A 13,729-nucleotide genomic window follows, 5' to 3' on the forward strand; every position below is an offset into this window, starting at 1 on the left:
CTTTCTAAAGGATGAAAATAGAAGGGAATGGATTTGCCTGGTTCCTTGTGGTTTTTCTGTAACTATATTATGTTTATGAAATATTTTGTGACAAAATATTCTGCAGTTTTTAAACTGCCTCTTTTTGACAGCTTCATGCAATAAGAAATCCCAAACTTTATTTGCTCTAACAAATTTATCTCTTTTTTTTATTTTTGTGTGTGAGGGAGTGGATGATCTGCAAGTTAAATCTGCTGCTACAGATATATTGTCTTATCTAGTAGAATTTAGTCCAGCCATGGTCCACGAATTTGCAATGCAAGAGGCCCGACAGAGTGAGAATGTGAGTAAAAGTGATTTGGAGTTTGTTGAATATACCAGTTTTAGGGCAAACAGGAAAATAACCAGTAAAATAAAAACGATATTTCTGTATTTTGTTTTAATTTTTGTTTTTAAAAAATTGCAGAAAATGGGGACCTCATTCCATTCTTGTGAATAATTATTTTGTGATTTCTTTCTTTGGATTTTTTTGCAGGATACCCAACTCATCACTGAGATCATTAAGCAGATAATCTCTAGTTCTGACCCTGAATTTGGAGGTGATCATCAGTTAATGGAGATTTTGCGTGCACTGATCGATCCAGAGAAAATGCTGACCACAGCTAGTGTAAGAGAACAGGAATGGCAGAAGACATGATAATGTCTTGTCAAACTTAAAAGCCTGATATTCTCTATTGCTATTATTATGGGCAGAGGACAACAAATGATAAGGTTTTTTAATTGAGTGGCATGTGGTCTGACAGCAACTTTAAATAAGCAAAAGATAAGCTAATTTTGCTAATGCAAGGTATGTGTATGGGGCATTGTGCCAGTATCAAACCACACAGTCCCATGTGTCAGGGCCATAGAATTGTCTGGCCATAGCTCTCTCCATCTGGATGATAAATCCTGAACTATTTAAATACATTGCAATGGACCAGAATACCTGTAAAATGGTTTACAGTTTTTTCTGGGCAAAACCACATGCATTTAAGAATGGTTTAAGAAGACTTTGTCAAGCACTTGGAGTCCCTGCTATTTTTTCCAGTATATATGCTGGGGATTATTTTAATGACAGCTAGGTTGGTTGGATGTCTCACAAGTTTTTCCCAAAATAAAGAAATTGATCCTGTGTGAAGACAGTTCTGCAGACCCAAAAAACTCAGTAGAATTCTTTGTAACCTGTTTCTTCTGTTACCACTCTTTTTTCATTTAAAAGGTTGTATGTATGTCAGTGTTTAATGAAGTTATTGTTGTTTTAGCATTTAGAAATATTTGAATTTCTCGATAACTTCTACGACCATTACATTCATGTTCTTACTGCACCGCTTCCGGCTGATGCATCAGAAGAATGGCATGAAATAGGTAAGAACAATTTCAATTTTTTTCCCTTTGAACGGCAGCACAGTCCTGGTAATAGCAACAGACTTGTGATGCCTGCTGGGAACAGACTAGCTGCAAGCTTCTATTCCTCCAGGGACAGGGATTATGTGGGCAGGAGTTTTCATAGCCCTTTCCTGAAGCTGTGAATGCTGACATAGCTTGATGGTATACTTTGTAAAGATGCACTTCCTTCATGTGTATTGAAAATAATGTCATAGTTTTACTAGTCTAATTTTAAAGAATATTTACTTATTATAATATCAAAAAAAGCACCAAAAAAAAAAAAAAAAAAGAAAAAGCCACAATTGTTCTGACCTCCCAAAGAAATACAGTAAAACAAAAATCCACAAAAAATATATCAGAAACTGCAATAGCAACTAAATTTAGTGTACGCTGACAGTAGAGGATTTAATTTTTGTACAACTTAAAGCATTAATTTATCTTGTAGATAATTATCAAACGGCAGAAATACTTGCCTCAGTTTTGGAGCTGCTGTCTTTTTGTGTGGAACGGCACAAATACCACATGAAGAGGTACATTATGAACAAAGATCTCCTGAGAAGAATACTGGTCTTGCTGAAATCCAAACACAAATTTCTGGCCTTGTGTGAGTATGGAACTGCTGTGATTTATTTTTTAAAGGCTTTGTGTGTCCTATGTGGAAGGTGTAAGAGTGTTGATGTACACTTGAACTCAGAATTCATGCTCATTTGCTGTGTTTCATTGGCTACAATTAAGTCATTTGGGAAAAAAGAGGTAGCAGCTATCTGTAAGCACAGACCAATGCAGTTTGCGGTGAGAGAAGAACTGTTGTCTCTTTTGAAGTCTACAGGGATCCTTTCAAATCTCCATGACAGGATCCTTTGGAATAAGATTTCTTGCCTCATTTCAGTAGAAATTGTGTCCTTTCTTAATAATGTCCTGAATCTGGTTCTCATTGTTGAGAGTGAATGAAATCCTGGGAAGCAGGATCTTTAAAGACTCACGGCTGGTTCTGGGAGGGGAACACGGAAGAAGAACACAAAGGAGTTGATAGTTTAAATTGACGCATGCTGGAATGCATTGCTGCTGGACTTGAGACAAAAAATCCATGATTCCTGATGACCTTCAAATACCCAGGCAAGTCAAAGAAGGAAAGAAAGGTCACCTGTCAACAAATCTGCTTCTGTGCTTCGGGGCTGCATCTTCCTCTTGGGATAACACCAGGTTTTTCAATTCTTCCGTAAGAAGGTGACAGCCCTGTCATGTGCTTGTTGAATGCTTGAATACCTTTCTTCACACAGGTGCTCTTCGCTTTCTGAGGAGGATAATTGGCCTGAAAGATGAACTGTATATCTGCTACATCACTCTGGGAAACCTGTTTGAACCAGTTGTAAATGCTATGTTGGACAACAGGAATAGGAGCAATCTGCTCAACTCTGCCTTGCTGGAGCTGTTTGAATTCATCCGAATGGTAAGTTCAGCAGCAGCTTCAGCACTGGCATGTCCATGACCTTGCAGGGCAAGAGGCAAAAGGAAGATTTCCAAGACAGCAAACATCCTGTTTTAATGGAACGGTCACAAATTTTGGGACATTGCAGACTCTATTGTCCATTTCTAAGGGAAGTTCAATAATTCTCCCTAGATTTCAGCTCTTTTCCTAAGAATAAATCTGATTGCTCCCCATTCGTTCTTGACAAGAATATTTTGGTTCGAGATAAGGAATCAGTTACTTTCCAAAATAAAGTTGAAAGCTTTCCGATTTTGTGCATGCAAACTTTTGAGAGTGAAGCCCTGTTTTGTTCTTATTCAGGAGGACATTCAGCTCCTTATTGCTCATATAGTTGAGAACTTCTCTGATGCACTGGAATCTCTCCAATACATTCATACATTCCAGGGACTGAAGACAAAATATGAGCAAGAAAAAGACCAGCCAAATCAGAAACCAAACAGGTATAGCCCAGTTTCTGTCTAAGGAGGATGCCAGTGCCTGCCATTCTGCAAGCCTACTGGTTGGTTTTTAATTTCCCATAGAGCAGCAGAAGCAGGTGGCTGGGATTGGGGTTGGATTTCATTCCTTCTGAAAACTTCTTGGGTTAGAATAATCCCCCATCTACCTTTTATTGAGTAGAGCTGATGTGGTCAGTAGATTAAATGTTCCACTGAGAAAACTCTCAGCTTATGAAGAACAGAATCTTGCTCTGTTCTTCTGAGTTAGAATTCAGTCTGCCTCATTATCAGCTGTGTATTTGTGAAGCTTCTGGTGAGGGTGAAAGCAGGGATGGAGCTGGATTGTCTTCCCCGAGTCACCTAATTCATTCTAAAGCTTTGGAAGCCATTTATGGCCTGAGTCTGAAACATCAGGCAAACCTTCAATCACTTGTCCTGTGTCTCTTGCAGTGTCTCCTCCAAATTGCCTGGTGAGACATTTGTCAAAGGAGCAATGAGCTTATGGGTGGATGAAGATCAGTTCAGTGAAGGCGAAGAGAAGGCAGCTCCAATGCCACCAGCAAGCTCCAATGGCTCCTATCCACCATACACAACCCAGACCACAGTGGAGACAGCCCCCAAGGTGGGAGAGAACTTTTATGGAAGCTCCTATCCTCAGGTAAGACAGCAGAGCAACCTCCTAGGGCTTCACTGGCTGTAATGCGGCACGGTCAGCAAATAGCCTTGTACAGGGTGTCTTAGGGATAAAATCATCCAAATCCTTGACTACTTTCACCAAGAATGAAACCCTGACTAGTTTAGGGTATGGTTTAAGGAGGATAGGATGGGACTGGAGTCTGCTGTTAATCTGGTGGACACAGGGTAATTTTGCCTCTTCTGCATGATTAAACTGTTCCTACTCTGGCTTTCTTCCCTGCCCAGCTAGTGCTCTGTGTGTGTGATATACAGATGGGATTGCCTTTTTTGGAGTCTATTCCCCATCAGGGAATGAATACGTGTTCTTAAGCAGACAAAATGTAGGAAGTGATACCTCTTTTGTGCCTTTTACAGCTGAGCATTATTTGAATCTTAGCTTCCAAGGAGCTAGAGAAAACTCTGGCAAGAATTTTATTGCTCACCCCTTTTGACCTGGGGGCAAAACAGATGTGCAGACTGTATTTTTTCAATGTGTGAATTTCATTTTTGTACCTTTTTCTAATTGGCAGAGAGGTCTATTTGAAATATTTGGTTATCCAGATGATGAAGATCGTGAGACATCTCCAAAGAAAAGAGCTCGTCTGGATTCCTAAAGGAAACTGAAATTTTTAAATAAGGACTTTTTTATGGGTTTTCCAATGCTGCAACTGTTTAATGTTAAAATATGGAACCAGCTGCAGTACATGAAATATATGTCTCTTGTAATATATGTTATTATAGAATAAGAATGTAATGGTAATATATGTTTAAATTATAATAGAGTAAAATATAATATAAGTAATATAATTAATATTATGCAATATAGTAGTAATATGTAGTAACATATGTTAGGTAAATTGCTCCTGGAACAGTTTAAGGTGAAGCTGTTATGATGTTTTGGAGATTTAGCTGGTAGTTTAGGGTAATACCTAGTTTTAATTGTAGCTCTTGTTTGGAAAAAAAATTGCTTTCTGTATAGATATGCTCAGATAGTTTGTTCATCAAAGAAGTTTATTTTGTACTAAAGATCCCAATGTGCTTGTTTTACACCATTTGTAAGTATGTGGCAATATTAATGCTGACCTGTAAAATTCAGGGATTAAAATTGAACTCTGTAGTTTCATAGGATGTGTTATTTGTAAGTACTATTTTAATAAAAAGTTACATGAAACCTGACTGGGTGGGTTTGCTTCTTTTCCTGTGAAGTACTGCTCCAGTCAGTGATGTCATGCCCTGAGCAAAGGGTAACCACATTCTTGGCTTCTCTTTCAATCTGTCATGGCCAAGCCAGTACAAGGTTTCAAAAATATTTCTACACTTTTTCGACTGAATTGCAGGTGGCATCTCAAACTTTGCAAATAAAGAAATTCTTTTTTCCTAATTTTATTTTAGCAGATTTCAGTATCTGGTTGCTTATGGGCTCTCAAGAGGCTGAGGCCAGTGGTTGAGCAAATCTGCACTGCAGGAATGCTCTGCAAATGCAAAAAGCAAAAGCAAAATTAGAAAAATTGAAAGTGGATAAAATTTATTTAAGTGGAGACATTTTTTGCTGAAAATAAATTTATCTTAAAAAAAAAAAAATCCAAAAAACCAAGCCCAACCAAAACTGACCAAACTAAAATAATGTAATAACTATACGATGGCTCTTGACCAAGGCAGGCTTTTTAATGGTAGTCTAGACTTTAGTAGATTTGAGTTGTTTATTTCAAATATGTGTGAACAGATATTGCCTCTCCTGCCACATATACAGGGAAATTTAGGCCTCACTTAAAAAGGCAGAGTGCAAGAATCATGAAATCATGAGTTCAAAGTGTTTCTATGAATTATCTGTCTATTTAAGATTTCCCTCTGCTAGAGAAAAATCTCTGTTACAGAAGTTGCAAGTTAAGCAAATCTATCTGCATGGAAAGTAAACCAGGTTACAAACACTGTTTTGTGGCTATTTAGATATAGCTCATATTGGTGACTGTCCTATTCCAAATTAGAGGATTGCAAGAGGATAAACATATCTCTAAACAAAATTAAAGTGCAACCCTTACACTGGTTGCTTTTCTTGTCTCCAGAAAGCAGCAAAAATCTGGGTAGTTTTATCTCTAAAGGTTCGATGTATGAGTGGACAAAAAACTCTGTGCAAGTGGAAGTTCAAGAATAGGCTAAATACGTGGTTCTTCCATATCTTCCAGCTAGCTGTGGGATCAGGAGTGTTTGTTTTGGGTGACTCTCATGAATGTTCTAGACACTGCCACAAGAAGTACATGCAGTTTGCAGACTGCTCACCACATAAAGCTACTTATTTTTTAGAGCATTCTCTCTACTGACAGCTTATATTCAACATTTTGGAGAGACTAAATCATGAAGTTGTTTTTATGGAGAAAAAAAGCAGTTTTGTCCTCTGAGGCTGTCTCGTAACATGATTCTTTGTTTCAGGAGTTTGCTGCAGATGTGTTTCTGGTGGTGTGCTTTGTCAACCTGAGAATTAATATGCATCTTAAAGTAACCCTGGTGATTTCTCTCTTCCTGTCTGTATTTCTGGTAGTCACGGATAACAAAGGCATAGAATACGATTCTGTGTCATATCACCATGCTTCTATCATTGAGACCTCTTTTTTGTTTGATTTCTGCTTTCTGTGGTTACCATCTACTGAAATAAAACACAGCATTAACCTGAAGGACAGAGAGAAATGTTAAAGAAAGCTATTAATAGTGTTTATACAATTTATGCTCTTTGTGCCCTGAAAGTATTCAAAGCATTAGTTTCCTCAAATGCCCAATCCAAATCAGATGGGCTTTTTTTTCTTTTTATGTGTTTGTTTCTTTGATTGATTGATTTTTTTTTGTTTGTTTTGGGTTTTGGTTTGGTTTGATTTTTTGATTTTTATTATTTATTTCCTAATTTTATGTTGTATCTTAATGTTTGTCATCCTCCTCCTCCTCCTAAACTCTGGAAGAGGCCCACAGCTGCCTCTACCTTTCCTCATCTTCACACCAAATATGGTGTGACACTGCTGCAGTGTTCCCACCTATAAAAGGAGGAGAATGATCCCCCCACAAGAAGACACAGGAAAGTCATAGGGAAAAACTAATATGTGTGAGCAAAGATGATGATGGATGATGCTCAGAAATGGAGAAAAAGTACTAGCGGAGGAAGAAAAAGGAAATAACTGGAGGGTGTCTTGTGGCAGGAGGTTTTTTAGAGTGCCAGGAAATGGGTGGTGGATGTCCATGTGGTCTGCCTTTATTAATCTTGTGGGCTGAGCAGTTCTGAGGAAAAGTGATTGCCTGATAGATATTTGCTATGACATAAGGTTACAAACAATTGAGCTTGTTTAATAAGACAAATAGGACTACCTTTCCTCATCTTCACACCAAATATGGTGTGACACTGCTGCAGTGTTCCCACCTATAAAAGGAGGAGAATGATCCCCCCACAAGAAGACACAGGAAAGTCATAGGGAAAAACTAATATGTGTGAGCAAAGATGATGATGGATGATGCTCAGAAATGGAGAAAAAGTACTAGCGGAGGAAGAAAAAGGAAATAACTGGAGGGTGTCTTGTGGCAGGAGGTTTTTTAGAGTGCCAGGAAATGGGTGGTGGATGTCCATGTGGTCTGCCTTTATTAATCTTGTGGGCTGAGCAGTTCTGAGGAAAAGTGATTGCCTGATAGATATTTGCTATGACATAAGGTTACAAACAATTGAGCTTGTTTAATAAGACAAATAGGAGAAATCAGGAAATAAAAATGACTGAATACTGAGCCCTTTTATTCCAGATAAGGAGGAACTCTACAGTTATTAATATTTCATCAAATTGGGAAAAACAATAGAAAGTCAAGTTAATAAGCTTAAGTCACATACATGTTGTAGTTTCCCCTAGTGATTTCATTGTGCATAGTTTTTTTTTCATACCAGTAGGAATAAAAAGTTAAGCTACATTTAGTACCCTGTTTGGTGAATCTGCTGTAATTCTCTGGAATTTATTTTTCAGTACCTCAAATATTCATTTGACATGGAGATCCTTCAGCTCAGCCTGCCTGGCTCTTTATCAGACATGGGGAGAAGCAATTTTTTTTACCACAAATGAGTCTTTATTAATTTCCTGTTTGGCTTTTTTTTTTTTTTTATAATAATTTGTTCTAATAAATACTTGGTACTTGCTCATAGTAACAGGCAAAGAGTAAACATTGGAGTTTCTAACAGTGAAATATCACAAGGCTCTGTAAATAGCATGCAGTCTGATTCCACACATTTATTTTGTGCATACCCCTTTCTTTCACTGCATTTTCACCATGTTGGAATATGTCTCAATTTTAACTACTCAGAGACAAATCAGTCATCATCCAAATTCTGCTACAAACAATACAAATATCCACTTACTAATGAGATATTTACTGTATTTACTGCAGTATGTCCTATTTATCTCTTTGTTCATGAAGAAGTCCAAGGCAATATCCTGAATCAGTTCAAATCACTTGAAATTTCACAACTATCCTCAGAAGTGTTAGAGAATAGAAATGTGAGGAGCTGAAGAAGTCCAACTGCCTTGAAACATGATTGAAGTTGGCACCTCAAGTGTAGGTTGTTGTAGCTTGGAGCAAATCTCAGCTACAAATGACCATGTCTTTTCTTGGAAAATAAATGTGAGAAAGGCCCAGAAACAGAACAGCTTTTTACCCCAGAACACTGAAATAGTTCATGGTCACTGTCTCCATCAGAGAGCCCAGATCCACAAAAACCAATGAAACTGAATTGTTTGGGGTTTTTGCATGTGAATTGCATATTTTGTCAGTGAATAGCACACTGTTTCTTTGCTTCATGTAGATGAGGCTTTTAAGTTTGGGCCTGTCAGGTGACAAGGCAGGAGGACATTGGTAATTTCTGAGTGAGTTCAGTGAGAAGTCTGCAGAGCCATGACAACAACTGCATGGAATGCAGGAGCTGTACCCAACCAAGCCCTAAGCCTGCACAGGTTAATTGTGGCTCTTAGCAGTGCTAGGTATGTGATTCGTGCTAATTAAATTGTAACAAAATTGGCAAAATCATGGCATTATAATAAATAGGAAAATTGCATTTAATTACTGTAAAGGAAAAAGAAATATAGGAAATGGTTAAACAAAGGAGAAAAAAATCGTTCTCCAGATGTTAGGTGGGAGGCAGGATGGGAAGGGTATAGGTCTAAGAACAGTGTCTAGGAATAGGTTTTTGACCTTGAATTGAGCCAAATTGGGATGATTCCAAACCACTGGACACGGGACTAAGGCTTGTTTTGGGAACATATATTTAATTATGTAACCTTAAGTTTAGTGTGCCTGCTCTACCTGCAAGGTCATCAGCAAACACTGAGGAAGACCCAGAGCCTTCATCGGAAACAAGACCCCGAAAGAAGGAGAGACCCCCGACCACGGGAGAAGCATGTGCAACACAACAGAGTGACATAGATTGTAGGAATAGAAACTAGGAGGAGCTTTCTAGAAGATTCTGTATTAATATGTATTAGCAAACAGTATGTAAGTGAGATTTTTAGCTTGACTGATTTGGTAGCGTGTGAGAGGAATGGCCCTGCCCATAGCCTTGGTCGGGTTATCCCCTGGTCGGTTTTGCTTACACTTGATACAGTCGAACCATACCTTTATTATACTTAAATTGCTGCTAAATTTTGTATTTACTCAAATTTATATAACTCATATATATTGATTATATTCATTTATATACAATTGCTATTATTAATAAAGTACTGCTAAATTTAACTTTGTTGTTTGATTAATTGGACAAAAGTGAACATATCCAATATGCAGGAAATGTTTCCTTACCTGAGCAGAACTAATAATATTTGAGGAAACACCTGAAAATTTGTTAGATTTATTGGTGAAGGAGGGGATCTCTACATCTGTTCAGGGTGTCAAGCCAGCCGCTGTGATCATGTCCGTGCAGACATACTATCCCTCGGGAGATGATAATTCATATTTGCTTGTTCTGACCACCTTCTTCTCCCTAGACATCCAATTTTGGCTGCAGTTGGAGGCAGGGAAGCAAGCCGGAGGGCCATCATTTGATTCTTTATGCAGCAGTACAGTGGTTGCAAATAGTGCTCTGCTTTTCATTCCTAGGAGACATGACTCAGATGACATTCACTGAGTCTGAAAAGCACAAATAGGATGGACTCCAGAGCTCAGGGGATGTTCAGGAATGCAACTCCACAGTGTGTCAGCCCCTGGAGGAATTAGCCACATAGTCTGGGTTTTCCAAATTACTTGAGTATTGCACACTTCAGTCTATCTTGCTCAGAGCAGCCAGGCAGACATCTTAGCTGGTGCAGTCCCATGTGACTAGATTGGAAGATGTTCCTGGGGATTGAGCTGCCATTCCATATAAAACCACATTTTCTTATTCTCAGCTGTGCTGTTTCATACAAGGCCAGAACATGCCCCACTATGGAAGAAGTTTCCAACATCTTACATTGGTAATTCCATGTTGGTGTCCCTGCCTGCGGGCAACATGCTGCACTCAGGTGCTCAGCTTGAGAGGCCCCTTGGCTGCTGTGATGCTTTTACAGTGAGAATGTGGGCTCTCCTGGTACTCCACATTGCTAATTGAACTCTCCACTAATTGAGGAATGTCCCAGTCTGGGGTTTCTCCTTTGTCCCGAGATCACCCCAGAGGGACATTAAGGTGGTTCAAACCCTGGTTTTCTCTGAAGCAGCCGAAGAGGGACTGCCGTTATTATATCTTATCTCAGGGACTTTTTGCCTGGCCAGCAGCGGTCTGCTCAGCCTGGCATCCATGGTGGAATCGGCCTGGTGAAGGCAGGGCTTATCTTATATTGTTTGTACTACGTATTACATGTTCACTAAATCTTCCCAATACAATACAATTTTATTAGATGGTCCAGCCCTGACCCCATCCAATCTAAAAGTGCCAACGTGTCACCCAACATGGATGACATGGAGGAAAAGGATTAAAAGGTGTCCACCTCCCAAATTCTCCATCTTGGCCACGTGTCCCTCATCATAAACATTCCAAAAAAACTATTTATCTACGTTTTACAAGTCTAATTTATACTTTACTAATTTTGGTGACCTGTTTCCAATCTCTTTGTGCTGACAACTTCCCCCAGGAGTTAGAATTCAGCACCTGTGACACCAGGGTCTCACTCAGAGTCTTTGAGACCCTTGCCAGGGGGGTTTGAGACCCCCAAGGAGGCCAGGGGTATGCCCTGGTCTCCCACAGAGGAAGAGCAGCTAAACCAAACTGTCTTCCTAAGGGAAGATAAACTAGAGGCAAGGCCTCATTTTAAAAAAAATTAGGGCAGATGATACCCCCCCTCAGGGGCTACACTCAAAAAATGGACAATGGGTCATGAGTTTTCATACTCTTATAAGTTCGGTCCATTTGTATATTGGGGGTTAATCTACCAATTACAGCTTCAGGTAATGAAGTGGTTTACCCAAAGTTTGCTCCTCCCCCAACTCATTTTTGTATACATTTCTCTAGGCCTCTCACTGCTTCCATACCAGATTAGAAACCTTCAAAAATACTTTGCTACAGATTATTGTATTTACTTTCTTCTTATTTCTTTTCTTTATCTTCCTGGTTTGATCAGAATATTAAGCTGAATAATATCAGTTATTTCATATATAATACTACACCCAGGTCCCTAACCTAGATAGATGTCTGTTACTTCTACACCACCAAATTACTTTATCTCCAATCCTGATTTAATTCTCAATGAATAATTTCATTTTGTATGTGTAAATGGTTAGATTCAGAAAATTACTCTCCATTCACATATTTTGATTCTTTATAATTCTCTTTTGCACTTTTGCTAGCTACTTCTTCTTGAGTCTGCTTGATTTAACAACTTCAGATTTCAAAGAGAGGAGAAAGGGAGCTTCTAGCCTCACATGAATGTCACCTATGGAACTAGGTTTTGAGGGTTTCCTGGTTTGAAAGGACAGTGTCTGCCGATGATCGCAGAAGGTTTCATTTGAAATAGAGACTTTAATTCCACTCCCTCCAAGTATTATAAATGTTTGAATCATGGACTCTTTGGAAGAGATAAGGGGGTAGGAATAACAGCTCTGTTACTAATATATTTAACTGTACAAGCAGAAACAACAGCAGTTGTTAAAATTACCAACAAAGCAGAACAGATAACTCGGTTCCAATCCTTTCTTTAGCTGCAGGCACACTCTCTCTGTGCTTGGTCCACCATCTGGCTCTCCTGCGTTCGGCCTCATGGGCTGGAGATGGAGGGTTCCTCCTCTCTGCTTTGCTCACTGGAAACATGAGTAACCCATTTGGAAGCCCAGCTCCCATCTACCCCTTTGTCTAGAGTCGGCAAAGATCCTGGATGTAACCCAGCCAGCTCCATTGGCATGATAATGGAAAAAATTCTTTCAATTGACAGTGATAGAAAAACACTCAACCCCCAACATTATCCACCCTAAATCTTTCCCATGCCAATATGCTACAGCAAATTAAAACATTTAAATCACATACATACATGCAGTTACAGGCACAGTATCATAGATAGTTCACCCTAGAACAAGGTGTCCTTGGGGTATGCATTGGGTCTCTCCATCCTTTTGCATCACCCACCAAGTGCAACCTGGTCCTTGAGTGAAAACCACCCCACGAACAGGATTGTCTTTGCTGGAGGCAGAGTTCACCCAGACAGTTTTTCCTAACATGCCTCTCAGGTGGGACCTTATCTCCATCTGCTGCTCCCAAGGACTCTGATTGGGCAAGGCCTGCTCAGTGGAACCTTGGGTATTCACTAACCATGTGGCCTTTGGTAGATTGATCTCCCAGTTCTTGAAAGTCCCCCTACCAAGAGCCTTTAAAGAGGTTTTAAGAAGACCATTGTACCGTTCGACTTTCCCAGCTGCTGGTGCATGGTAGGGAATATGGTACACTCACTCAGTGCTGTGTTGTCTAGCCCTGGTGCTTATAAGGCTATTTTTGAAATGAGTCCCATTGTCTGACTCAATTCTTTCAGGGGTACCATGCCTCCAGAGGACTTGTTTTTCCAGGCCCAGGATGGTGTTCCGAGCAGTGGTGTGGGGCACAGGGTAGGTCTCCAACCATCCAGTGGTTGCTTCCACCATGGTCAGCACATAGCGCTTGCCCTGGCGGGTCTGAGGCAGTGTGATATAGTCAATCTGCCAGGCCTCTCCGTACTTATATTTGGACCATCGCCCCCCATACCAGAGGGGCTTCACCCGCTTGGCCTGTTTGATGGCAGCGCACGTGTCACAGTCATGAATAACCTGAGAGATGCTGTCCATGGTTAGATCCACCCCTCGGTCTCGTGCCCACTTATAGGTGGCGTCTCTGCCCTAATGGCCTGAGGCATCGTGGGCCCATCGAGCCAGGAACAGTTCTCTCTTGTGTTCCCAATCTAAGTCTATCTTTGAGACCTCTATCTGTGCAGCCTGATCTACCTGCTCGTTGTGCTGGTGTTCTTCATTAGCCCAACTCTTGGGAACATGGGCATCCACATGACGGACTTTCACAAGGAGCTTCTCTACCCGAGTGGCAATGTCTTTCCACTCATCAGCAGCCCAGATTGGTTTTCCTCTACGTTGCCAGTCAGCCTTTTTCCACCTTTCCAGCCAACCCCACAGAGCATTGGCTACCATCCACGAATCAGTGTAAAGGTAGAGCTTTGGCCATTTCTCTCTCTCAGCAATGTCCAAGGCCAGCTGAACAGCTTTGCGTTCAGCA

At 40.1% G+C, this 13,729-nt stretch overlaps 1 protein-coding gene and 1 long non-coding RNA gene across 2 annotated transcripts; both read left to right on the plus strand.

Moving 5' to 3' along the window:
• Positions 1–562: 562 nt before the first annotated feature.
• Positions 563–2,735, plus strand: LOC306815739. The gene is made up of 4 exons (XR_013777456.1): positions 563–646; positions 1,281–1,383; positions 1,850–2,008; positions 2,685–2,735. It is a non-coding gene; the product is annotated as an uncharacterized lncRNA (long non-coding RNA).
• A 14-nt stretch (positions 2,736–2,749) lies between these two features.
• On the plus strand, positions 2,750–4,917 carry LOC306815740 (serine/threonine-protein phosphatase 4 regulatory subunit 3B-like). The gene is made up of 4 exons (XM_079332289.1): positions 2,750–2,854; positions 3,194–3,333; positions 3,781–3,952; positions 4,536–4,917. Exons 1-4 carry the CDS (start codon positions 2,783–2,785, stop codon positions 4,617–4,619), a joined length of 468 nt encoding a protein of 155 aa, XP_079188415.1. The 5' UTR covers positions 2,750–2,782; the 3' UTR covers positions 4,620–4,917.
• Positions 4,918–13,729: the final 8,812 nt, after the last annotated feature.

This window comes from Erithacus rubecula, assembly GCF_903797595.1.
Source record: "Erithacus rubecula genome assembly, contig: scaffold_206_arrow_ctg1, whole genome shotgun sequence".
Classification (NCBI taxonomy): Eukaryota; Metazoa; Chordata; class Aves; order Passeriformes; family Muscicapidae; genus Erithacus; species Erithacus rubecula.